This window comes from Arvicola amphibius, chromosome 7, assembly GCF_903992535.2.
Source record: "Arvicola amphibius chromosome 7, mArvAmp1.2, whole genome shotgun sequence".
Classification (NCBI taxonomy): domain Eukaryota; kingdom Metazoa; phylum Chordata; class Mammalia; order Rodentia; family Cricetidae; genus Arvicola; species Arvicola amphibius.
The window spans coordinates 95,611,665-95,638,092 of NC_052053.1; the positions used below are offsets into that span (position 1 = coordinate 95,611,665).

At 49.7% G+C, this 26,428-nt stretch overlaps 1 protein-coding gene across 9 annotated transcripts in view; it reads left to right on the top strand.

The window, feature by feature from the left end:
• The window catches only part of Dpf3 (double PHD fingers 3), a 279,713-nt gene that overhangs the window by 172,402 nt on the left and 80,883 nt on the right, over positions 1 to 26,428 (top strand). For all 9 annotated transcript variants that reach the window (XM_038336423.1, XM_038336418.1, XM_038336425.1 and 6 more), the window contains one exon: positions 8,063 to 8,141. In XM_038336423.1, coding sequence (XP_038192351.1) covers positions 8,063 to 8,141 — 79 coding nt within the window. The remainder of the gene's footprint in view (positions 1 to 8,062; positions 8,142 to 26,428) is intronic.

The following is a 26,428-nucleotide window of genomic DNA, read 5'->3' on the forward strand; positions in this document are numbered from 1 at the left end:
CAGATAGACTGGTAGTATTGTTGTGCTTATGTTCAAATAACCCTTATTATACTTACCAGCCTACGATACCAACAATTCGTATATGTCAAAGAGAGTCCCTCAGTACTTTCCTTGAAGTAAAGCAAAAGTTCTCTTCTTACGTTTTGAGGAAAGTGTTATATGCTAAGGTTGGTAAACTCTATAGTAGGAATGACCCTTCTCCCTGGGAAACTGTGAAGGAGAAAGGGAGTTGTGCTACATTTGCTCTTTCACCCCAGAAAAACAGAAGTGGGGGTCATGGTACATGATAAGTACTTAGTTAAGATTGACAAGGCATTCCATTATAGGGCTCACATAATACTCTCTGGGCTTCAGGAATCCACGGGGCATCTTGGATCATGTTCTCCGTGGGTCAAGAAGCACTATGGTTGCTTGGAGATTTGAATAGATCCAGGATCTCTGTGTGTATGTGTGTGTCTACTCTGAGGGCTTACCATCCTTCCTGGGTGGTGATACGTACTTCTTATCACTTCAGGTGTGTATGTTGCATGCTGTCGTTCTGCCTTTACTGATGTTTGAACTGATCAGAACAGCTGTCGCGGCCCAGTCTCTCTCCTACAATGTTCCTCACCAGGGTTTCACCTAATGGTTCTCTGCAGCTACGGATGAACTTGCTTGGCCGTATTATTTCACTGTGGAGTGTGTGTGGCAGTAATAAAAGAAACCATCTATTCCGTCATTGAAGGAGGAGGCATGGGGCAGGGAGTTGCTGTGCCTGTTGTGAATGCCAAGAACTGTGTACCTCCCAACCTGCTTCCACCCTTCTCCTGCCCCTGCCAGACTTTGAAGCGTACATTGTGGAGCATGGCCCTGGCTCTCCGGGCATGAGTGTCGAAGATGGAAATTGTCATTAGTGAGTAGGGCTTGGCTGTCTTTCCCGTGGAGGTGTCAGGAGCGACAGCATCACCTGGCTCTTGTATACACTCCAAACCAGACAGAGTCAAGGGCTCCTGAGTGAGCCCACTATAGAGAACCATGATGCTGTTCTGGGGGCTTTATGTTCTGCATTCTCCGTTTCCGACAATGCATTGCAGCAGCCGCTGGCTGCACACGGCTCCCTAACACATGCTCGTCCAGATTGGAAGGTGTTGTAAATATAAAATATGCACTACATTCTGATGTCTTAGAATGACGAAAAGAATTCAGAACACCTCATTTTTAATTTTTATGTTGTTAACAATAGCGTCTTTTGTTATGCCTAGTTAAAATGTTACTAAGATTAAAGCACGGCTCTCTTTATTTTATATTTTATTTTTATTTTTGCTGGTTTTGGGACGCTGAGGGCTGAGCCCAGGTTTAAATGTGCTAATTTGTTGCTAACCACTGAGATACACTCCCCAGCGAGCTCATCTCATCCCTTTCAGAAAAGCAAGTTATTAGAAAATGTGGCAGCACAAGTGTGGCTTGGTATTCTAGAAAGGTTAAGCAGCTTGCTCAATGTTGCTCAATCTGGTCAGAAAGAAAGAATTTGAAGACAAGTTATGCTTTTCCTACTGAGTCCTGCCTGGCCCGGGACCCTGCTTGTCTAGGCTGAACGAATGAACTGAATGAGCAGAGCAAGGTGAAAAGTCATGTTTGAACTTCATGACTGAGTGACAGCCAATAGCTCCGGTTATACAGTGAGTGACATTGCAGGCATGTCACCATGCTGAGAGCTATGGAGGAAGCAGGGGGTGTTGTGAGCGAGTCTCTGGGCTGAACAAAGGTGGGAAGCTGCCTCGCCCACAGCTCTAAGCCTTTACATGGGTGTGCAGCTGCCGCTGGAACTTTCTGGCCACTGGAGCAACCACATGGGGCCTGACATCTGCCTGTGTGGTCTGGATTACAGCTTCATTCTCACCCGGGAGCTTGTTGGGAACGCAGGAGGAGCCCAGCCTCCCACAAGACCCTAGCTGCTCCGAATGCGCGGAGGGGTCAGGGCTTCAGTAGTGAGTTTGAAGCCAATCTTAGCTCTACTACCTACTGCACCTTGGGTAAATCAGGTAACTTCTGTGACCTGGGCCATTAGCCAGTTGGGAATAATAGCACAGAGTCAGAACTGAGTGCCCAATAAAGCCTATTGTAAGCAAAGTGGCTAACTTTCTGAGTCTTAATCCCATATGTTCTCTGAGGGGTAAGGACAGTGCAAACCCAACAACTAATAATTGTGTCAATGTTAACTTTAACCTAAGACATTCATGAAGTCCTTGCGACTAATCCTTGTATTATCAAGCAATCAAATTAGTAATCGTTGGTACACTTGTGGTGAGCAAAGACACCAGGGTGTTGCTTAATTTCAACACAGTGGCTGCACCTTAATCTACTGCTGTCTCAGCCAGCAATTGCAACTCCACTGTTATACCAGCCTGGCCTCTCAGGCTGCAGCCTGGTGACAATTCTGCTTCCGCAGGCACCGGCCCTGTTGCTGCCACTAAAGGTAGCTTTAACTAAATCTCTATCGTCCTAGTTATGAATGAGACTCGAGAGTCAAAGACTGGGGTGCAAACCTGTGAGCCCATAGAGGCTGAGCAGCAACTAGCTAACCCTCTTTCCTTGCTGGCATTCAAGGAAGGTCCACGTTTCCGCTTCGCCAAACCAGGAAAACCTGCATCTCCCCAAACCCCACTGTATCACTTCCTGTATCTCTCCATCCTAGATGCATTCTGAGGCACTACGATTCCTTTCTAGCTGCTGACACAGCCTCCTGACCCCAGGTTAATTTTATTTAATGAACATAAATGTAAACTCAGGGTTCACAGTGGGATCAAACATCCCCTAACCCCAGGGGTGTTGCCAAAGAGCAAATTCTGGTGTGCTAGTTCTGGGGTATGGGGGCTGAGTCCTTGCCTGGGTGATAATAAGCTCCCTGGTGTTGCTGGCCTGACGACCATGCATTCAATGGCAAGGTAGTTGAACAGTCCCCTCCCCTTCTCTCTCTGCCTCAGGAATTCTTGACACCCTTAACAAATACTGACAGCCCTCAAAGCTATTGTTCTGAGTATAACAGGTGGCATTAATCTCACTAATGATGTGCTCTATTCGAAATTAAGACAAAACTCAGCTTATGAATGTAGCTCATGAATATACAAGTGCACACTGAAGGCCCTGTCAAATGTCATGTAGCCTCTGGAAAACCCCGCTGTACGCTTGTGAGAAAATGAGAATGGAAAAAGGTGATTGGTCTTTTAGTGGCACCAAGAGAATAGCTTTTGTCAAAAAATATTTATTTTTAATTATGCCTGTGTGGTAATGTGCAATGAGTGCAGGTGTCCTCAGAGGCCAGAAGAGGGCGTCAGATCTCCTGGTTGTAAAGCCAACTGTGGGTGCTGGGAACTGAACCCTGGTCCTCTGGAAGAGCAGCAAGTGCTCTTAACTGGGGAGCCATTATTTCCAGCCTATAGGGGAAGAGGCCTGATGCTCATCCCTGGATACTACTCGAGAGCAGCTTTTGTAGAAAAACTGACTACCCTTGCCTGGAGTCTGTCTTCATTCTGGGCCTCTGTTATAGGAAGCTCAATGGCTTTAAGCTTAAATGAGAAGGATTTGAAACCTTAGGGTCATTGTCCCAAATGTGAGTGATCTTTGAAGATCCAGATCACAAAAGGGACCGGGAGGTGATGAAATCAGGACTGAGGAGATTAAGGATCCTATCTGTGGCCTCTGTGGCCTCTCTCTTCTCTCTGTTACCTGGGTTTCCTAGCTCTTCTGTGTACAGGACTCTAGAGCTCTTGAGTTTATGAATCCATACAGTTCAGGTGACCAACAGAGCTCACTGCTTTCAAGTTCCAAGTCCCTTAAAGGTAGACTCTAGTGACCCAGGTTGGAGTTAAAATAGGCTTGGGATAGCAATTAGTTGACTGTTCCTGAGCCTGTCCACTTATGGTCAGTAAGGCAGGGCCCTGTGGTACAGTCCTGCCTGCCATGGCCCCCAGTATGTGAATGGAAAGGTGAGCTTCCTCAGGGAGGGAGGATGGGACACTTTTGGAGAGTAAGTAAGGTTCAAAGGGTTTGATATCAGAGTCTAGAAACCTGTCCTGCTCTTTCCACTGGCTCTGGGACTGTGGGCAACTCATGGACTCATTCAGAACTGGCACCAACTGACAGACAGTGACAGTGGCATGACTGGTCCCAACTCACAGGACTCTTCCAGAAGCACCTGAGCTAATATATGTGGAAGAGCTTTGTGTTGTGCCCCCAGCAGAATGATGGGGTTCATGATAAACAATAAAATGCCATCTTTCCCCTCAAGGACACAAGACTCAATGGGGAGATGCTAAGACTCAATACAGTAAGAGTACCGCAGACTTCTCATGGCGTGCTAACCAAACATGAAGCCCAGAGGATCCACATGGTCATGGAGGGGTCAACAACTGACTGAACACTTCCTGTGGGCTTAATGCTATGTCCTGTGGCTTGACACTCCTAACCCTAGCGGTCTCAGCAACTGTGCTGCAGGGGTGTTTCTCTGTCCATTTATTTATCCACTTATATATGTATTGATTAAGACACAGTCTTTCTAAGTAGCCTTGGAACTTTCTGTGTAGACCAGGTTGGTTTAAACCTGCAGTATTCCTTCTGCCCCTGTCTTCTGAGTTCTGAGGTAACAGACATGTACCAACACATCTGGCCTGTGGTTGCCCATTTTATAAGTAAGCTAAGGCTCAGAGGGGTAGCTCGTTCTATGACACACAGCTGGTGCTATCTGTTGTTTGGATATGGCTTGTGTGTCCGTGAGACTTCGTGTGCTGACATTTAAAGTCCTTCGGGAGATGTGGAGAAGTCAGAAATTGGATGGCTGTAGCATTTAGAAGGAGCCTTTGGAAAATGACTAGGATTATTAGGTAAGGACAGGGTCAAGCTTCGTGATTGGTTCCTGGGGGTCAATAAGAAGAGGGAGAAGGGGTGAAAGAGAAACACATGTGGTCTCCCTGTTTCACCTATGGATTTTGGTAGCAAGAAGGGTATCACCAGATGAGTCCCCAACAAGCTGCACCTCCAGATCCATGAACCAAAATAAACCTCTTTTCCTTACGAAAGTCCTTACCTCAGGCTTTTTGTTACAGTAGCGAACATCTGACAAATACAGCTGGGATTGGAGTCTAGGCCCATCAGACTTCAAGACAAAGCTGGCTTACTCTGCAGTGCCGCAGGAGGGTTTTAGGAGGAGTGGGACGCTGGCCGGGCTGAAATGTAGGTTGGCAGTGGATGGCATGGTGGAGGTGACCCTAAAAGACCATGAAAACAAAGATGTAGACACAGCGTGAGTCTGGGGTGAGACTGTTGGGTTGGCAGTAGGGCTGCCATTGGCTGTGTACGTGTGTCACAGCTGGCAATGGAAGACCTCAAGCTCCCACTTCTCATTCCTTTTGGGCAGGTGGTCATGCAGGATGGGTTAGGCTGGGCAGTGGAGAGGTAGAGCCCCAGCCGGGAGCTTTCCTGGGGAGTTCAGGATCAGCTGTTGTCCTTTGGGCACTGGAATACAGATGAGGAAGAAGAAGAGTGGTCAATTCAACAATGGCCTGATGGATTGATGCCATGACCTGGCAACCGTTTAAGGAATGTACTTGGTTCCAGGAATAGTGGTGGCCCTGACAGGACTCTATCTCTCATTGGACAGATTAAAAAATAAAATCGACCAATGAGCTAACACATGTCCATGTAGTGCCAGATAACGACAATGCTGTGACCAGACAAAATCCAGAGGTGAAGAAAGAATGAAGCAAGTGATTACCAGTGGCTGGGGAGGGCTTCTTGGAGGAAGTGGCATTTGAGCAAGACACATAGGATTCTGAGTTGATGAGCTTGCGTCTTCCAGGAGATGAGATGAAGCTTTCTATTGCCTTAGGAGAACCCACATGCATCGCCTCAGATGCCCTATGGCCCTTATCTCTGTTGGGCAAGACCAGTGCGTGTGGAGCGTGGGAGCATGCAACTCCCTGCTGGTCAGCCCGGCAGCAGGGGGAGGGAGCCTGGCTCCCAGCAGCACCCTTCTTTCCCTCTGCTGCCTCCCTCAGAAGCCCCAGGTGCTCCCGTTCTCCCTTCCTCTCCTGCCTTGACACGGGGCCAGCCTTGTAGAGCCCCTTCTGGCATTTGCTGTGGCCTCGTCATTCTGCCTGACTTAGTTTTACCTGCTCCAGGGGGCTGTGACAGGGCTGCTGGCCGTGCATGTCAAGCTGTCTCTGGCATCACTGAGGAGGTGCGGGGAGGGCCAGGGCCCTAAGGTGACCACCTTCAGCATCCTAGACACAGGGTCTGTCAGTGCCTCAGGGTGACAGCCAGAGCTTGCAGCTCCTCTGGGGCTTAGTTCCGCATAATAACGAGGGTGTGAGGAGGAAGGAGAGGAGGAGGGAAAGGAGGACAGTAACTACTACTGACTGTCCATAGCAGGGCTTGGGCTAGGGAGGTAGCGAGGAGGAGGGAGGTGGAATTTCATTTCTTCTTCTTTTCCAAAAAGACAAGCTGAGGAGAAGACAAGAGTAATAGTCTGGCAGGTGGAGGTGATTGTGAGGTGTGAGGTGTATTTTGAGAACGAGTGCCACAGGCCTGGAGAGTGGGCCCGTCTACAGGGAAGTCCCCAGAAAGATGCGAAGACTTATATTTGTGAGTGTGTATGTGTGGGGGAATCCATCCCAGGCCTTTCCACCATGAATCCTATGGCCCACTTCCCTAGAGCAGATCCTGGGCTGGCACTCCAGACCTCTGTCCTGTCGTGTTCCTCTCCTGTTGACCTTCCTCTCTGTCCCCGAAGACTGCAGCCAGCTCTTTCCACGGCTGGGAGTTTACTGCTACCCATTAGCAACACCTGGCCGGGAGGAGGCTAAGGTGCAGCAGGAAGGCCGGCATGGGGCTTACGGTAGCTTATGAAAGCCTTGCTGTTTTCTGGTAGCCGCTGTTCGGGATGCAGAGCTGTTGGCAGCCTTTCAGGCTCATCTCTGTTACCCATGAAGTCTTGTTTCTTATCCCAGTCCCCCCTGATCACATGACCCACCCAGGGAGACACAGGGCTCTGGTAGGTATCAGGAATTCAGCTCTAATTGACCTTGAAGGTTAAGGTCTTAGTCCCTAGCTGGAGGCCTGAGGTTGACCTCATACAGGAGCCCTGCCTGCAGCCCAGCCCTATTGTGAAGGCCAGACATGATGGAGGAGGCAGGGTGGGCCCAGGAACCTGATGGGGGGGGCACACCGTAGTTCTACTCCCCTCCCCATCCCCTACCCCCAGGGTGCTCATCAGGTGACCAGCGTGTACAGCAAGCAGCAAGGCGTCTTCTACACTGTCAGTGAAATAGAAGAGGCACTGTGTGGTGGAAAAGTAGAAATCCCCATATTTGACAGATATGGGACACAGCATCAGTTAGACTTGTTGTGGGAAAGCGCTGGAGAGAGTGGGGTTTTAGTTTGGCTCAGGGCTTCAGAGGGGTCAGCCGCGGGGTTGGCTTTCTCCATTGCTGTGGGTCTGCGGGGAGTCAGACCCTCATGATGGTGGCGAGAGTATATGGCTGCACAAAATAGTTTCCCTCACGGTAACCCGGAAACCAAGAGGGGCGGGAAGAAGGAAGGGTGCTCAGGACAAGTAAAACCTTTAAAGATGTAACCCCATGTTTTCCCTACATAGTCCAGTTTGCTCCCCCTTCTGCGCCCTCACGAGAATAATGCTGCTAGCTGAGGATTTTCATAGTCAGGCCAGGCCATCTCCTTTCAGCCACACGTCCTGTTTCTATTCTGGCTCTGCATTTGGCAGATGAATGGCCCTGGGGAAGTTACTCCACTTCTCTGTTGCTTCAGTCCCTTTCCCTATACAAGGAGACCGCTATTATAAACCTCCTTCTTGGAGTTATTATGAAAATAATAGGACGAGCCGGGTGAGTAGCTGAGTGATTTGGGACAAGTTACCCGATCCCCTGGGTCTCCGTTGTCTTGCTTGTAAAGCAGGGTTGGCATGGGAACAGGGGCTGTGATGCAGGTGGTTCACGCAGGCCCTCAAGAGTGTATGTCCATGAGCTGAGTGGCTGTGGTAACAAGTGTCTCATGCTCAATGTCTCCTCAGGCTCGTGGCTCTGCAGGCGGCAGGAGGAGGCATGATGCTGCTTCTCAGGAAGACCATGACAAACCCTACGTGTGTGACAGTGAGTATCCTGCGTGCTGTGTCAGCCAGTCTTCCTATGCTGCCTTGGCAGCTCTGGGCCCCACCAGGCTTTTCTGCTTCCAGCTCTGTGTGGCCACATTCCCTCCTGCTGTGGTGGGGTTCTGGGCACTGTGGACAGTCTGGCAGGGGACTCCACCCTCTCGGGCTGCCATCCAGGATGGCAGGTCTCCTTTCTGGCTTTCTGTCTACGTTCTCCCACATTCTCTGTCTCTTTCAAGGCTTATCCTCCACATCTTTCTCCAGTTCAGAATCACAAACAAAAGTGTCACCCTAAACTCTTTGGCAAAGGTGACTGGCTCCTGTCACTTTCCATTTCTTTCCCTCCAATTCCATTTCTCTCTCCTTTTCTCCTGTCCTAGGCAGGACTGGTTATGAATCTTTCTATGACAATGGCTTGAATGGCCCTCGATTCATCTCCACCCTCCCTTTCCTGATTCAGAAACATCACTGGAAGAGTGGTTGCTTGGCTCCCGGGTTAGAGTCTGAGGTTAGAAGGAGGGTAGAGGCCAAGGGAGGGGGACAAGGAGGGACTGTGGTCACCAAGAAGGCAGCAGCTTTCTTTCTCCTCACATGCCACGGTATGGTGTGGTAGGTAGGTTCCACAGCCGTGCCCTGTTGACTGTCACTCCGTTGGGCATTTCTGCTCACTCCATGGCAAGACTAGCCATCAATAGCACATGCCTGGGGATCTTCCTTTCCTTTCTCATCTGCTATTGAAACCCAGAGCTTGACCACTGGGCCCACGCTGCTCTGAGAACAGCAGGAAGCTAGACAAGGCAGGGCCTGGCATGGTGGTCCCTCCCGGTGCCTCTCCGTCTTGTCAGATCCTGCAGCTCTGTGAGGACAAAGCAAGCCAGGGGATAGTACATAAGGAGCACATGGGGTGGTACCTTCCCCTAGCCCCTCACTGGCCTCTTGATTTCAAGATATCCTGTGCCCTGTGGAGATTGCGTCTGGTGGGATAACATTTTGCCAGAACTCAGACTCCATGGCGTTCATTTGGCTGCTTATCACCCCACGCAGATGGCATTCCCGAGATGCCTGCAGGTCGTGTCGCCATCCTAAGCAACTGCGTTCCAGGAAGAGAAGGGATCAGTGCCTGGGGTCTGGTGGCTTTTGGCAGAAAGCACCAGCTTCGGTCTGGGCCTCACTTCCGAATGACATTTACTTGGGTTCTGATAAGTGAATAACCCAAGCATGCTGGTCCTTGGGAGACTGGGCAGAGGGTAGGACTTCCAGCTGTGTACGGCACCCCAATAACAGGGCCAGCAGTTGCTTTGAAGCTGAGACATAACTACTCCGTTTCTCTTTTAAAAAGCTATGTTTCCCATCATGTGATTTTTCTGCTGTCATAGATAGTGGGATTAACTTTTTACTCTATTTCTGCAACTCTAGGAAAAGGTCTTATGGCGTTGATGGGTGGTGACAGATTGTGTGTCTGTGGCTGGGATGCGCACATGCAATGGCTAGTGTGGAGGTCAGGGGACAATGAGTTGGTTCTCTCCTTCCCCCTGTGGGTTCCAGGGATTAAACCCAGGTCATCAGGCTTGGTGGCAAATGCACTTACCAGCTAAGCCGACTCACTGGCCCTCTTTCTAGAATTTTTGTGGCATTCCAAGGAGAGCTCCTGGCTCTCCTCTTGGCCTGGCTCCTGGCTCGCTTCTTGCCTGGCTCCTGGACCTTCTCTTCTGCTCAGAGCCTTTATATCATCATCCTTCTTCCTGGCTCCTGGTCTGCGCTTTCCGCAGATCCTCTTCTCCAATCCCCCTAGCTTTGTTTAGAGCCCCTTGGTGTCCTTGGCTGCTTTCTGCTCCCCTCCCTATAGGGTCACTTCCTCCCCCTGTTTCCCCTGAAGAAAGACTTGGAAGGACTCATCACAAAATGGCATCAGCTTTCTGGAAGTCTTTGCAGCTGCTTCCTTGACTCTGCCCACATACGTACTGCCTCCTTCTTCCCCCTTCTGCGAAGCAAGGTTCATTGCAGTTTGCCCTTCTTCAGGACATTGTGTGACAGCTTCGTGATTAATGGACTTTATTTTTATCTGGTGCCCTTCAGACAGGTGATCCCTAGGGGTAGAAGTGACCTTTGAAGAGGTCACGAAGCCCACCCCCCACCCCTGAGTTGGACAAGAAATGCTTTTAATCATCTCTAATGCATCCTAACTAGAGAGGTGTTCGGTCGCCCTCCTTCAGTGTCCCAAGAGATGGCGCTACCACTAGCCGCCCTTTCTCCACCATTCCAGCTGTGTGTGTCCTTAATGAGAGCTGGAACTGCCCTGTCTGCCACGTTCCCTTGTCTTTTGTGTCTCCTTCCCCAACAAGTCGGCATGCTCAGCGTTTTGGTCTTGCATCCTCTGTATTCTTGGATGAACTTGGGTCTGTCTTACTCCATAATCCCGGTGCCATCATCCTGCTCTGAATTCCCGTCTGGAAACACTTCTGCTGGAAGCAGCACAAGGCCAAGTAGCTCAAAGGATAGATATTTCCTTGTTTGATTTATACACCAGTTCTTGGAATGACCTCCATTTTCAGAGAATACCCAAGTGCTCCGTGCACACCGAACCACTTCCCGTCACTTCCTATCTGTCCAGCACTGGGTCTGGTCTCCAGGTGTAGACTCTTTCTCCTGAGGCATTTGATTATCTTTCTTCCCATAAATCACTCAGCATTTGGCCCCATCGAATCTCAATAAGCAGATACAATAACGTGTGACTTCAATATACAAGATTCAATAAAGGCAAATTTAAAGACATTGCCCACTAGTTAAATTCCATTCGCCACAGACTTGCGGTCCCTGCCATTTTTGTATCATCTGTGGTTTGATTTGCATAATTCCCACTCCATCTTTGGAGTTATTTATGAAAATATTAGGTCACCTTGGACCGCAAACACCTCTCTCTGGATTTATGTGGGTTGGTAATAGCCATTTCTTTTCAGATGTGGTTGTGCCTCTTCCTAGTATGTGTTCTTGAATGTAGTCGATGCTTTTTGATGTTGGTGGTCCAGGATTCCTTTACACAATGGGTGGCTGAGATATTATCATAGCGGATAACTTCAGACCATAGAGGTTTACATTTTGCCTTTCACTCAGCCATTAGATTTATTTCATCTCAGAAATACTAAATCATCTAAGTGTAATTTATTTTTCACCCAATCTATGGTGCGCTCGCGAATCCTTCATTTTCTAGTAACTAACCAATCTCTATTAATTATTTTGAAATTTTACCGAGTTGAAGGCTTAAAGTTCTGCTTCTCCACTATCTGCCTTTTGTTTCGGGAAAGGTGTTCATCCCTTTCAAAACAAAGCAACAGAAATGGGCTTTGTGGGCGAGTCTGCTGGTGTTTGTGGGTCTGGACCACCTGTGCAGAACTAACCTAGACACTCATGAACATGCAGATTCCAGGCTCTTAGGGCAGACTTGCTCCACCAGAATCTCAGGAGTCAGCCTGGAGCCCACATGGTCCTGCACTTCTCAGGGGATTCATATGTATGCTGATGTTTGAGGATGGCTGGTTCTCCTCATTCCAACCTGAGGACTTTGAACATCCAGTCCTTTTAACATTCGCTGCCTGGATCCCTCTCTCTCTCTCTCTCTCTCTCTCTCTCTCTCTCTCTCTCTCTCTCTCTCTCTCTCCTCTCTCTCTCTCGTGTGTGTGTGTGTGTGTGTGTGTGTGTGTATGTGTCCCTGTCTCTCTCTGTGTATGTGTGCATTATATGTGCACTTACGAGCCTGGCTGCATGCACATGTGGATATCAGAGAAGATATCAGATGCTCTGCTTTGCTCTTTCCCAGCCGGGTCTGTCTCTTACTGAGCCTGGAGCTAGCCTGGTAGCCAGCAGGCCCCAGCCATCCTCCCAATTGCAACTCCATACAGTGCTGGGGTTATGGGTGCCCATCCTGCCACAGTATTTTACATGGGTGATGGGATCAGGACTCAGACCCTTATTCTCGTATAGCTTCTATGTGCTAAGCCATCTTTCCAGCTCCCACGCCTGGAAATCTTACGGCCCCAGGATTCTCTAGGCAGCTGGACGCTGGCTGGCGTCGCTGCTTTAGCTGACTTCCCTCAACCCTTCCTTAGTAGTTCTTTCAGCGATGACAGAGCTTGGCCATCCAGTCTAACACCCAGCACTCCTGCACCTGATTTTCATTTGCTCGGTCACATAAAGCCCTGCTAGTGCCATTATCACATGCTCTCGCCGGGGTGTTAAGTGGGGACAGACATGAAGAGAATCCTTGGGTGCGGGTTCCTGGGATGTGTTGGGAGTCATTGCCTGAGCTGCTCAGCCTTGTCCTAAGTGCTTCCAGTTCTGAATCGCTCTGTAGCAACCTTGTCCATCAGGGCAGACTCCCGAGGAGAGACCCACTTTCATAGTTTCTTTGTTCAAGGAACAGGACCGAGAAGAAGATGATGGTGACGCAGAACACTCAGTCTGCACATGGGAGGCGTTCTGGGAGGAACAAGAAAGTCCCTGTGTTCTTGCTGGACACAGGGAACTTTTTCTCAGTCTTGTTAGTGTGTGTCTATAGCTCACAGGGAAGCGTGCCTGGAGTTTTGTAAAGACTGCCCCCCTACCCCCTCCCACAGTAAGCTTGAACCACAGAGACAGCTGGCTTCACTTTTCTGTGAAGAAACTGAAGGCTCAGAGAGGTGAAGGGACTTTCCCCAGGTCACACAACTGATCAACAGTAACCCCAAGACACGGACCCTACTTCCTTAAGCTCTAGAACCGGCACAGTCTAGGTCTGGTTTAGTCTAGGTCTGGTTTAGAGCGTCCTCCTACCAGGGAGTTCTCCCAAACGCTGAGGGGGAAAATGTTTTAGAAGTTAGTTAATAAACATGCATCAGTCAGGCAATAATTGTAACTGAATAGAGTACGTGATTCCTAGGCTTTTAAATGTCAATCTATTAAAATCACACCACACTAGAATATTAGTGGATGTTAGTGACACATCTGAGTATGACTCACCTCTGGGTCACACTTGGTACTGACACAGCTAGAAGGTCCGCTCAGCACCAATTCTCTGTTAGTGGGCTCTTTGTCCCTATAGATATGGCCTGCGACTTTCTAATGTCCACACCGCAGGGTGATCTCTCCTACAGACCCAGCTGGAGGTATCCACCTCCTTACAAGGATTTTCTTCGGCTCCTGCTTTGGAAGCATATAGTCAGTTCATCATGGCAGGCAGAGCATGATAAAGTTCATGTTGTCTCAAGGCTGTGGCAGCAGGCATAGGAGTCTGCTTGCTCACATTATAGCAGATCTGTGGGTGGCACTGTGGGTGGCCACAGTGCCAAGCTGCAACTTACCAGATCTGCTGCCCCATGACCCACTTTGTTGTAAAGGGTCCACATTTACCCCAAACAGTATCACCAGCCTGGGGACCAAGTGTTCCGTGAGTCAGGGCTGGCTGGAGGGAGCCTTTCCCATTCAAACCGTAATGGGGTGCAACCATGTCAGAGTAAGATCTGGGGGTCTCTGCCCGCTCTGAACATCTGTTTTCCACTGTGTTTATTCCAGAGGGAGAAGGAACTAGGGTGAAGTGGGTCTCTGTTCAGTTCTGTGAGTGACAGTGGCATTTCCTCCTTGTGGTCTCTCAGAGCTCTGGGCCTCCCTGATCGGCACCCTGCACTGTGGCCTTCTTTCCTCCCACACAGCAGCTTCCTAGTGAGGCCATCTGCCCAGACCAGATGCCAGGAACAGAAAGGAGGATCGTATTGTGGGACACCAGGGGACTGTGGGATGGGTGACTGGGGGGTGGGTGGGCAGCCATAGGGGTCCCAGGAAATCTTCTTTCCCCTCAGCTCCCTTCAGATCACTGTGGTTTCATTTAACCCTGTGGGTAGCAGGGAGAGGCAGACGACTATTTCTGTCTTATTAAAGTTTCCTTTGGAAGGCACAGAGGCCTGCATTCTCTGAGGCTCATGTGTTATGTGCTTTAAACCGTGGCAAAAAAAAAAAAAAAAAAAAAAAAAAGCCAATAACTTGGCCTTCAGGCTTGCTGCCCTTCTGCAGTGGCTGGCCCATCACTCAGTTGTCTCTGGCTGTTATCTTGCAGATCCTTGGATGTGTGTGTATGAGGGGGTGGCAGAGGAGGCTCGGTGCTCCAGAAACTTGATTTGTGGAGCAGGGCCTGTGGGAGGGATTGATCACTGGTGATGGAATGTATTTGTTCTCACAAAAGACGGGCCTGTTTAAATATGCAAATGCCGTTGTGTCCTGGACATAGGTGCCAGTGTCCCTGCAGGGCTGGCCAGAGGCAGGGTGGGGAAGTTTCTCTTTGATGCCTACCCAGCACCTTGCCTGCCTCTGTTTTCTCTGCCCTGCAGCTTGGCCCTGGCTTCCCTGCCCTCAGATGTCCTCCCATCCGCTCCTCTGAGCATGCCACTGTAGCCACCTGTGCCCTCTGGAATTGCCTTCTTATCCACAGGAACCTTTCTATCCATGGTGATAAGTGGTTCCTTTCACTTCTGCAAGTAACCTTTTTCCTATGGAAATAGTATCTGTGCAGGGAAAGCAGGGGCTGCAGGTAAGTCAGGAAGGGGAAGGTGAAGCCGTTGTCACCTTAGTCCCAAAAGGGACGAAGTCTGCAGGTTTTGTAGGATTCGCTGTGATTTGTTTCTTCCCTCCCCAATTGTCCTCTTGCCTTCCTCTCACCAGTACAAGTGAATGATATCTGTCTGTGTCAACACATGTGTTTCTATGGCAGCAATCCTAGGGCTACATAGTATTCCTCAACGAGGACATCCCACAGCTTATGCCGGTTCTGGTGTGTGCGGTCAGTTGTCAACTTGTTAAGTGCATGGTTTAGAATGTGTTCACTGTTGGCAACATTGCAGCTATTTCGTCACACACCTTTGTCTCTTTTCTTAGCAGATATTAGCTACACACAATGATGGTTTCATTATGGCGCTTTTCACAAGGGAATAGAATATATTTTGATCGTGCCCATCTCCTATTACCCTCTCTTGTCCCCCTTCCCACTCCCACGGATCCATTCTCTCCTTTCAACTAACCTCTCTTCTTCTTCCGTATCATTTACTCATTTTTATTTATGTTTGCTGACCAATGAGTTTAATTAGGGTTGCCTACCTGGCCTCTGGGAAGGAGTCACTATAAGAGTATGGGCACCTTCCAGGCCCATACCGCTAAAGAAAATGATTCCCCGTTAGTGTCGCTCCATAGGGAGGGGTGGGTCCCTACATGCTCCTCCTCCATCCATGATCAAATGTTAATGGGCCCAGTCTTTGTAGAATGCTTTATTATTTCCTCAAAGCAGAGCTGTGAGGTCAAAGGGCCTGGTGCTAGTCTCGGTGTGTGTGTGGCCTGTGTCAGGTGAGAGAGCTGGGGAAGGACATTACCCTGACCGGAAGGAGATGTTTGAAGCCATGCTGAGGCTCTCCCACTTTCTGTCTAGGACTTGGAGAAGATGGCTTGTTTTGGGTGTCGTGTCCTCTGTGTGCGGTAGGAAGGGCACCTAACAACTGTGATGACATATATATAAAAGGTTTGCACACAGTATGGCTGAAGAAATATTTCTTCCACCTTAATTCCCTCTTTCTTAGTATACCTGGGGAGACCAGGCTTGTCGTACAAGGAAGGATTTAGTTGAGCAGACACTAGGTGCTCTAGGGGCCAGAGGAGTATTACGTGCGTGGTGGGGTGTGGTCAGAGGACACATCCTGAGGCCAGTCAGATGTAAACAAGCACAGGGTGAACAGATTCCTGTCTCCAGGGATAGGAAAGCTTATGTACCGGTGTGGAGAGAGGTCATGATAATAAAGGTTTCCGACTTAGGTTATGGGTTTGGAATGTTCTATGGGTTTCCTCTATATGAGCTTTTTTGTTCCTTCAGCAGGGTCATGAGATAGAAATGTGTTTGTGGTCATCCCCATCTTCTAGATGAAGACTGGGGAGAAGATGCCCATGGGCACTGGACAGTGTAATAACTCCCAGGGTCACACAGGGGATAACCGGGGAGGTGAAACTCAATGGCTGTGGATCTCGTCCACCATCTGCCATCCACCGTCATGGATGCTTTCTGCGGGGACACTGAGTATGCCTCCCACGAAGCTCCCTTTCAAACTGTGTGGTCACAGTTTGCCCGTTTGTCTTTCCAGGCTAGACATTATACCATCTGGGGACAAGGGCCAATGTCATAGGCCACTGGCACCATATCCCTAGCACAGTGGTATTCCTAAACCCTTGATGAATGGCTGGAGAAAGGAACACGCTAGGAACAGCGATGACTACCTTGTCCAGAACAGAGTGTGCGGCAGTGTGACAAGTGTCTGCAGCAGGAGAGTCTTATGAGACACCAGTCTAGACTTGTCTGGAGAAGATTGCATTGTCAACCTGGGGACATGTCTAGAAAGGTTAATCTATAGGATTATTTAGGTGAGATCCCTGAAGCCCAGGCTGGGATATCTTCCCAATCATGAAGAAGATGGAAGCCTGGATGGTGTTGAAAGCGATAACGAAACGAATGAGGCAAACAAGGCAGGGCCTTCTGACAGAAAATGCACAGCCGTGGTGGGATGGCTCAGTTGGTAAAGCACTTTCCTGGAAAACACAAGGACCTGAGTCTGATCCCCAGAGACCACATGACAAAAGCTGGGCGTGGTGCCCCAAGCTTGAACCCTAGGAGAGTCAGAGACAGACAGATCCCTGGGTCTTGCTGGCCAGTAAGCCTAGCCTGCTTAGCAATGTCCCGGCCATTGAGAGACCCGTCTCCCAAATAAATGGATGGGACTTGAGGAATGATGATAGAGGTTGTCCTCTGGTACACACACACACACACACACACACACACACACACACACACACGGGAAAGGGAGGAGACAATGAGGAAACCCCACAGAACCTGGCTGTGGCAGAGAGTATGAAGGGTCTTTAAGAGTAGAGAGAGAGGTACTGATGACTCCTGGCATCTTGGGTTTGGGTATCTGAGACCCCAAAGGAGGCTTAACTGGAACATTCTGAAAGGGGAAGGAAGGACATTTGGAGAGTGATGGAACTTGGCCTTGAAAGCTGGGGGAGCGGCAAGAGGCCCATGCAGGAAGTCTTTCTTTTCTCTCTTTATTAGTTAATGCTTTCATTTATTTTACATCCTGACCACAGTTTCCCTTCCCTCCTCTTCTTCTGTTCCATTCCGCTGCACCCCCGCCCCCCCCCCACCGCCGCAGCCCTCCCATTCACCTCGCCTCTGCTTCGGTTCAGAAAGGGGCAGGCCTCCCATGGATGCTAACAAGGCATGGGATATCAAGTTGAGAAACGACTAAGCTCCTCCCTTTGTATTGAGGCTGGGTGAGGCAACCCAGTATGAGGAATAGGTTCCTGAAAACCAGTTCAGATGTTAGGGACAGGTCCCAATCCCATTGCCAGGTGAACCATAAATAGACCATGCTACAGACTGTTACACATATGTAGAAGGCCTAGGTTGGTCCTATGTGGGCTCCATAGCCATTGGTCCGGAGTCTGAACTCCTATGAGCCAGGTTAGTTGTTTCTGTGGGTTCCCTTGGGATGGTCTTGACACCCCTGAGTCTACAATCCTTCCTCCCTCTCTTCAACAGGATTCCTGGGTCTTTGCCCAGTGCCTGACTGTGGGTCTCTGCATTTGTTTCTATTCGTTTCTGGATGAAGGCTCTTTGATGACAATTAGGGTGATCACCAATCTGATTATAGGAGATGGCCTGTTCAGGCACCCTCTCCACTATCCAGGCAGGAAGTCTTAACAGAAGCAGTGGACTTTGGTTTCCCTAAAAGTGATAGTAGTCCCACAAGGTGCTTTAGGATTCACGAATAAGTCTGCTCTGCTCCTAGTGCCAAATCTGTCAGGTTGTAGTCCAGGCCTAGCACGTGGACAGAGGTCTCCAGAGGGAAGCACCCACAGGCCTCCAAGTGAGTAGGAGCTGCCACCATGATAACGGGCTCCCTCCCTTGACTTTTCTCTGTTTACTCTCCCCAGAATGTTGACCATTGTATTTATTATTTCAATGACTTTTCTATAATCGAATTATATTTTACTTTTTAAGCTAATTAAAAACATGCTAGCATGAACTTCACTAGCCTCAAACACCACCTTGTAAGGCACAATGGTTGAGAGAAGATGGTCTTAAAATCAAGAGGCCAGGATCTGAGCCCCTGCCTTGTCATTTCCTAGCCATGATCTTGGGCACATCCCAAAGCATCTTCGAACCTTGATTTATTTGTCAAGTGATAATACGGATATACATGCTAGAGTTTCTAGGAAGGCTCAGTAAGAGAATATGTAAAAACATTAGCCTATTGCCTGCTTCATGGATATTGTCAATAAATGTTTATTTTCTTTGTACAAACTGACAAAGGCACTCCGCATCCCAGGGGACCCCCTGGCTGTGATCTGGGCACTAGGTATTGAAGTTGTCAGGTCTACGAAAGCAGTTTGTAAAATGGAATGAACTGGCAAAAATGGCCTGTGTTCCAGATCCCCTGCACTCTGCCCTTTGTGATCTTGTGCCGACACGGGTCTCACCCTGTCTCTGTGGTCTACAAACTTCTCACTTCCATTTTACAGACAAGAAAACTGAGGCTTGGGGGAAGTCACTTGCCCCAGGTCACACAGCAAATTGCTAGCATTCTGTTGCCATGGTTCTCAGGAGGACAGGAAACTTCACGGCTTGGCTTGTGGTCTGTCTGCACCTCTCTTCCGGGTGCTCAGGAACAAGACACACAGTATTCTGGAAATGAAAGACTTGCAGCTTCTATCTCTTCTTCCTGTTATTAACTGGGAGCCACATTCACATCTAATAAATTCCTAGAATAAGCCCAACAGCGGTCCTTGAGTTACCACTGGGCTTGCTGGGCAGCAGATCCTGGGTCTGGACACATAAGATAAAAGGCAGTACCAGGCCTTGAGACTGGTGTCTGTAAAAAGTCAGGGTGTTAGTTGGGTGTGATGGTGTATGTGCCTGTGATCCTAGTACTTGAGAGGTGAATTCAAGAAAACAAGGAGTTCAAGGCTACCCTTGGCTACATAGTGAGTTCAAGGCCAGCCTATGTTACATGAGACCTTGTTGAAAAAAAAAAAAAACCCAAACCAAAAAACAAACTACACAAAAAGAAAATAAAACAATAGCAAAAAGCAGAAGAGCACCACACACACACAAAATGTCAGGATGTTACAACCTACCACTCCCCCAGCTCCTGTGATCCTATCCAGAGAATTAAGTTTAAAATAAGCATCATGGGTGGTTTGAAAGAACAAATGACATCACAGGAATGCAGCTGCTGGCCTCGCGCGGGGTAGGTGGGGAGAAGGGAGTCGGCAGGCCCTGGGCGGATGTTGTGGCTAGGGGCATATATCATTTTTCTGTCATGCCTGAGGGGGCACCTAGACCTTTCAAGGCCCAGAGGAAACAGAACCAGGAGGAGCTAGAGCGGTGAGGACTTAGAGGGAATCTGGCCTGGCTTTGGTATTTTCATAGTGGGGTTTGTCCAAGATATATAGAGGGTGTGCAAAAGAGTTGGAGCTGGATCCCAGGGTTCCCGGAGGCAACCGGCTCATCTGGAATCCAGCCTTGGAGATCCACCCCCAGTGTGGGAGCCTTGGCCTGGCCAGAGGATTCCTTGCCACTTACACAGCTACAGGTGCAAACAGCTCAGGGATAATCTTGTACTTCTCTCATTTTGAATCCCTGGGAACACCTAGCTATTTCAAGTGGTCCTTAGGGCTGAGCAAGGCTGCCCCCTGAGAGTACATGGCTGAGCAGCATCTCTCCTGGGTGTTGGCCCCAGTCTCGGTTTATTGTGGATGCTCCCCACCTGGGGAACTGGATGTGGGCTTTCCTCCACCTCCAGATGGTACTGCAGAGAGGAGAACGGGATGCTGGGACGGTGTGTGGAGCTTCAAATGTCCACCGAGCGGCCTGGCAGCACATGGTCCTTCTGACCAAATGGTATGTGTGAGGCCCTGTGGGCTGTGGGCGCCACTCTGAAGCGTTGAGCGGGAGAGACTATGATGACATCAGGATTATGAAGGGCCCATTGGGACCACAGCAGAGCAGGGCACAGGCCCTACCTTACCCTTCTCAGCCTCCATCCTCCTGCAGCTGCTTCTTCCTGGCAAATTGCCAGATGTAGAATGAGGGCCCCTGAGAGAAGCAAGATAGGGAGGTCAGCCTCACGCTCTGGGGAAGCTGGGGACAGGAGTGACAAGCAGAAAATACACGGAACATCTTCCAGCCATATTCTCCAAAGGCAGATAAACCACAGTTTGAATCCTGGGCTTGCCATTCGGGGAGTCACGTGTCTTTCTCCAGACTCAGGGCCTCTCCTGAAGAACGGGATTCGGGCCTTGTGACTGGGGTAAGATTCTGGGTAGGGACTGGGGGCGGCCTGCTTGTCTGTAGTTACAATGCCCTCGAGCAAACGCTGGGTGCTGTGATTTGTGTCCCAGCTGAAGGAGTTGAGCTACAGAGAGAAGGGGCTGTGTGTCTGTGCCACGGGCAGACGCTGGGAATGTGACGCGGCTTGTGGCTCCCAAGGCCTAGGCTTTGTCTCTCGGACACTCACTCTGTAATTGCTTTCAGTCGCTGCTTTCAGTCTCTGGGAACCACTGGCTCAGATACCCACTGCGTGCTCCAAGTTGGGCTGATGAAAATGTGCCAGAGTCATTAAGTTATCAGTAGGGAAGGCAGCCGCTTCTCCCCGGCAGGAAGGATTCTGCTGTCTGCTGCAACCGGCTTTGTTCACACAAACTGCCAACCCCCCCCCTTCCCCACACTCCCCCCCACCCCAGCCCCAGCCAGTGATTGGAGTAGGACTAAGGGGGATAGGGGACGTGCCGTCCCTGCTCTGGGACAGCACTGATGGCATGCTGTAACTCTAGCCTGGAGGTCCCATGTGGAGAGCCCAGCTCTGGACCGGGAATGTGGGCAAAGCTATTTCTGCAGCTTGACAGATGGATCCGCCCCAGGGGGAAGGAGAGAGAGGGAGGCAAGCTGGACTTCCCTTGTCACGGCCATTGCTCTCCACATGCACGGTGCCAGGAACACAAAATCCAGGTGCTTGCTTGCCAAGGTGAAAAGAAGGACCTTAGGCTGTGCGCAGATGGGGCGGACTGGTCCCAGGGGTGAGGGCTGCAGAGGTGCATGACGCAGAGGAGTGGGCCCCGGGGGAGGGAGACTATAGTGAGAAGATGGGGGTTCAGCCCTCTCTGCATGCTTCAGCAGTCTTGGGGCTTAGTCTGATTCCCTGCGTGCGACAGCTCCTTCCAGAGCGGGATTGCTGACTTGATAAAAGGGGAGCAGATGGTGCCGATACTTTCCTTTCAGAATGTTTTTTTTCTCTTCACCTTCTTTTCCACTGTACACCATTAGCCCAGACTTCAGAGGAGAAACGGCTAGCTCTCTCCCTTTTGGGGTTTATTGTCTTTGCTGAGCCCCTTTGATGGCAGTGGGGGGATGATGGCAGCTGATGAGAACTGAGACTTACCATGGGCAGGATCCTCTTTTAAATCGCTCTCTTGCCTCTTTCTCCTTCTGGTGAGGTAGGTGTGCTGTCGCAGTGGGCCCCATTTCAGAGAGGAACATGCCAATGTGGAGAGGCTTAGCAGCTTAGGCTAGATCAGGCAGCCGACGGTTTCCGTGGGAGTTTGAACCCACTCAATTTAGACGTGGACCATTTGGACGTCACTGTAGCCCCTCACCCCATGACAGAGCTGGCTAGGGCCAGAGCAGCTGATTACACTGGAATAGTGGCCAGTGAGGTGCCCTAGGCAGACTTCTGGGAACCCACTCTCGACTGCTTGGGGCCTAGGTTCACCCGGGTGGATTTAAAGCTTTCAGTTGGAGTCACTTATTCCGACATCTCCCCTCCCAGATTTCCAGTGCAAGATAAGATCCAGAGGGTCCGGAAAGAGCTCAGCTGGTAAACTGCTTGTTTTGCAAGTATAAGGGCCTGGGTTTAATTTATGGAATCCATCTACAGTGTTAGGTGTGGTAGGGAGTGCTTGGCAATCTCAGCACTTGGCATCTAGAGACAGGTGTTCCTGGGGCTCACTGGCAGTCTAGCCTGCCCTATAGTAAGCTCCAGGCCATTTAGGGCACATGTATGCACATGTATGCACGCACTGATACAACAATGAGGGACCCTTGAAGGAGTCTCTAGTAAGTGTTTCAAGATGGCGGCCACAGACCATGAAACCCAGCACCCAGATCAATTGTCTATGAAGTTGGCCCCTGGTGTTTGGAGTGACGACTGGAAAGTAGAGTTAAAGGTCAGAGGGCGTCCTCTCCAGCCTGTCTGGGCAATCCCAGCAGGGTTTCTAAAGCGCTCCTACCCATCGAAACCTCGCCCTCTGATTCCATCGCGGCTCCATCAGAATAAATCACGGAGTCAGGGCTTCCTCTCTCACCCCGTGATGATGTCATCTGAAAGACTAAGTCTTAGCCTTAGCAGCTTTGTTTGGAGCTCCATTAACTCCAGGTCCTCCTAATTCTCTCTTTCAAACTACTGCACCTCCTGCTGCCTCCTTGCAGCCTGTGGCCTGCTCAGAGACCTACCTGATAAATCAGGACACCCCCTCCTCATCCTGGTATCTCCTTCTTCCACCAGCTGCCCTACCTTCTCCTGGAAGGAGTGATCTATTAGTAATCTATTAGCCTTTTGCTATTCCCTATTTCCTGGAGCATACCAGTGACCCGCAGCATCATCTCATCCTCTAGGAGGTCATGGATTATTTTCATGCTGTGGTGGCCCCCTGAGGGTCATACGCAATGGTTTCCCCTACCCCATTCTCCATCCCTTTTGGCCTTACTCAGTGCCCCTGCCTCTAAGCCTGAGTTCTACTCACCTTTAAGATGAGTGAATTAGTTACTTTTCTGTTGCTGTCATTTAACACCATGGCCAAGGAAACTGACAGAATAGCAAGGGTTTATTTAGGCTTACAGTTCCAGGGTTAAGAGTCCATCATAATAGGGAACCAGGGTAGCAGGCAGGGCAGTAGTAGCAGGTGAGAACTCATATCTTAAGCCCCAAGTAGGAAGCAGAAAGAGTAAGCTTGAAATGGCCTGAAGTTCTTAAACTTGGAAGCCCACCCCGCATTGACATACTTCCTCCAGCAAGGCCACACCTTCTAAGCCTCCCAGATAGTGTCACCCACTGGGGACCAAGTGTTCAAATGCTATGGTGGGGGCACTGCTTGTTCAAGTCACCACAATGGGGGTGTGCGCTGCCATGAGCATGTTTGCTTGTTACATTCAGAGTCCCGGCTTGTGAGGGGCACTTGGGGACTGAAGGCAGGAGCTGAGGCTGGGGGCCTTGATGCTGCTGCTTCTGAACGTGCCCCCCCCATGTGATATTCTTGTGGCTCTCATGTGAGTCTTTAACAATTTTAAAAGGGAATCTTCCTCTCCACAGTTTCTCTTGGTGTGTCATAACACCATAACTTCCAGTGCCACTGTGCCTATAGCCAGTCATGTCTCTTTCCATGAGAATTAAAGTACCGCAGGCCGAACTCATTTTCCTTCCTTCCTTCCTTCCTTCCTTCCTTCCTTCCTTCCTTCCTTCCTTCCTTCTTCCCTCCCTCCCTCCCTCCCTCCCTCCCTCCCTCCCTCCCTTCCCCCTCTCTTTTTTTCTCTCTCTCTTTAATTTGGCTTTTCTCCTATATCCTTCTAACAACTCATCCACGCCAGGAATCTGGGAGTCTTCATTACCCCTCTAAGCTGACATCCCAGTGCCTGTCACAGGCAGACCCCATGCTGGCCACTGCAGATGTAACCTGTGTGAACGGACAGGGTCTGTCTCACTGGCTGCCTGTAGGATTGATGTGGATTAGTCCCAGGAAGGTGAACCCCGGGGTCCTGATGATTGGCAGGACCTCCCTGGGGAAGGGCATTAGAACTAAGAGCTGAAGGATGATTAGATGCTCATTGGGCAAACTGGGGGTGGGGGGTAGGCTAGGTAGAGGGACGAACATGCTTGAAGGCTCTGTGGTGAGAAGAAAACTGCTTGAATAAGCAGGGAGGCTGAGAAGGAGCAGGACCTGGTGCCAGATAAGGCCAGGCTGGGCACTGCACATCAGAGACAGCCGTGTTAGCTGACACTTCGTTGTGTTCTTATATCCCCTTCTACAAGATTCTATCTCAAACCCCTCTCCCCATAACTCATTTCTACCTATAAGGCCATATCTTTTTCGCCCATCCATCAGCCAGGCAAATAGTGTCCTGCCTTCTTCAAATTCATCTTGTAAGCAGTGTGCTAACAGGGGAGCCCGATTAAGATGACCCTCTGGGCAAAGTCCTCCCCTGGTCCCTCATTGTCAGGATGGAGTCAAGCCCAGAGGCCTTTAGTATTAGCTCCCTCAACCGCCACCCCTATTCTTTGCTGCAGCTTTCTCAAATGGCTCGCAGTACCTCTGAGGTGTTGTGTGGATGTGCTGGGGAGCCCCAGGGGAGGTCTTGCTCATCTCATACTCTCCTATCAAGGGATTCTCACTTCAGGAAGCCACCTCCCCCAACTCAAGCCATCTGATGCCCGGCTCAGCTCCCCTTCTCTACCGTGCCTGCTCATACAGCCAGCCGCTCAGTCTCTCCGCTATAGGCACAGACCTTCTGCTAGACTGGGAACTATTTGGAGGAGAGGGATGCGGGCCCCTTTATCTTCATCCTCTTTGGTGCCACCATCTAATGTATGTTAACATTTAATAAATGTGTTATTGAATGTGAGGGTCTAGTGATGAAGGAAGCACACTGTTCAAGTGAGCCATACGGGATGAGGCTCCTTCCTGAGGCACTTTAGGAAGGTGTCTGGCTTCCAGGACACCTTTTTGAATTCCCTGGATCTGGAACTTCCAGCAGCCAGTCATGTTTCAAGGTGGCCTCCACCCCACACCCACACACTGGGAGGGTAGGTAGACCAAGTTAGAGTCAGGCCTAGGTCTTCTCAAGCTTTAGTGAGTTCCAGGATAATGTGGGTTCCCTGGCTGGGTGCCCCCTGATTGCTTGATTCAGCGGGTGGGGTGCTACCAGAGAATTTGTTTCTGTAATACGTTCCCAGGTGATACTGGCGGCGCTGCTGCCCCGGGAACCACATGCTGAGAATCTGTGTTCTAGCAAAAGAACTTGTTCTTCAAAGTATCACTCTCTACGTGCTAGGGGAGGAAATGGATGGTCTCGCTTGGGTTTAGCTTTGTAGGTTTTAAGAGTCATTAGTATGAGATTAGTGTGGATAGATGCAGGCTTGCCTCTGCTCCTGGCTCTTGTCTCTCCCACAAGCGCTCCAATGTCCACACCAGTGACTCAACAAATATGTTTTGTAGAAGGTGCATGGCAGCTGATGAGGTGGAGCGGGGGATGGCAGACAGGTCGATTGGAAGCCACCCTGAAGGGAAGGTGGCAGGTGTAGACAGGATCGTAACTCAAGAAGTCCAGGGAGGGGTAACTGCTTTGAAGCGCAGTGAGTTCTCATCCCTGGAGCCTGAACAGGCCTCTAGAGCATTAGTGGGAATGATATTAGTGGGCAGTTAGTGTAAGTAACTGTTAAGATCTTGGAGTTTTATGATTAAGAAGAAAAGCAATGGCTGACCCTGCATTGCATAAATGGCTCACTTGGGATCATGACTGATCTGCAGAGCTACCAGACCGCTTGTGCAAATACTGAAAGCAGTTCTTCCTTGAATCCTTGAATAGACATGCATCCCTCAACAGCAGTGTGTTTGGTGTCTAAGTGGATTCATATTCAATGACCCTGTAATTTGTTACTTATTGACCTCAGATCATTTAAAAGGTTAAATGGAAAAGCCACAAGCAGGCAGAGAGTGTACCTCAGGGGCCTCTTTATGTCCTGCTTCCTAAGTCACATGGAATTGAGATGCAAGGCACCATTTTAGTTTGTTTTGTGTGTGCACGTGAGAGAGAGACAGAGAGAAAAAATGAGAGAGAGCGCGCGCGCGAGAGAGAGCGAGAGCAAGCGAGAGAGAGAGAGAGAGAGAGAGAGAGAGAGAGAGAGAGAGAGAGAGAGAGAGCATGAATTTATAGTGATTAGGTCACCAGCTTGAATTTCAAACACTCATCAAGGAAATCCAACCAATTGCCAGATTCTGCAGTGTGGTAGGAGAGATCAAAGTTTCTCTTGGGGAGGTTTTACCCTTAAGATGTGATAAACAAGACTGGTGTCTCTTGTACAATAGCTACCATTTACTGAACATCTATTATGTTATCTGGGTGAGATTCCTTACAAATATTATTTATAATCTTTCAATTAACCTCCAAAGTATTACTAT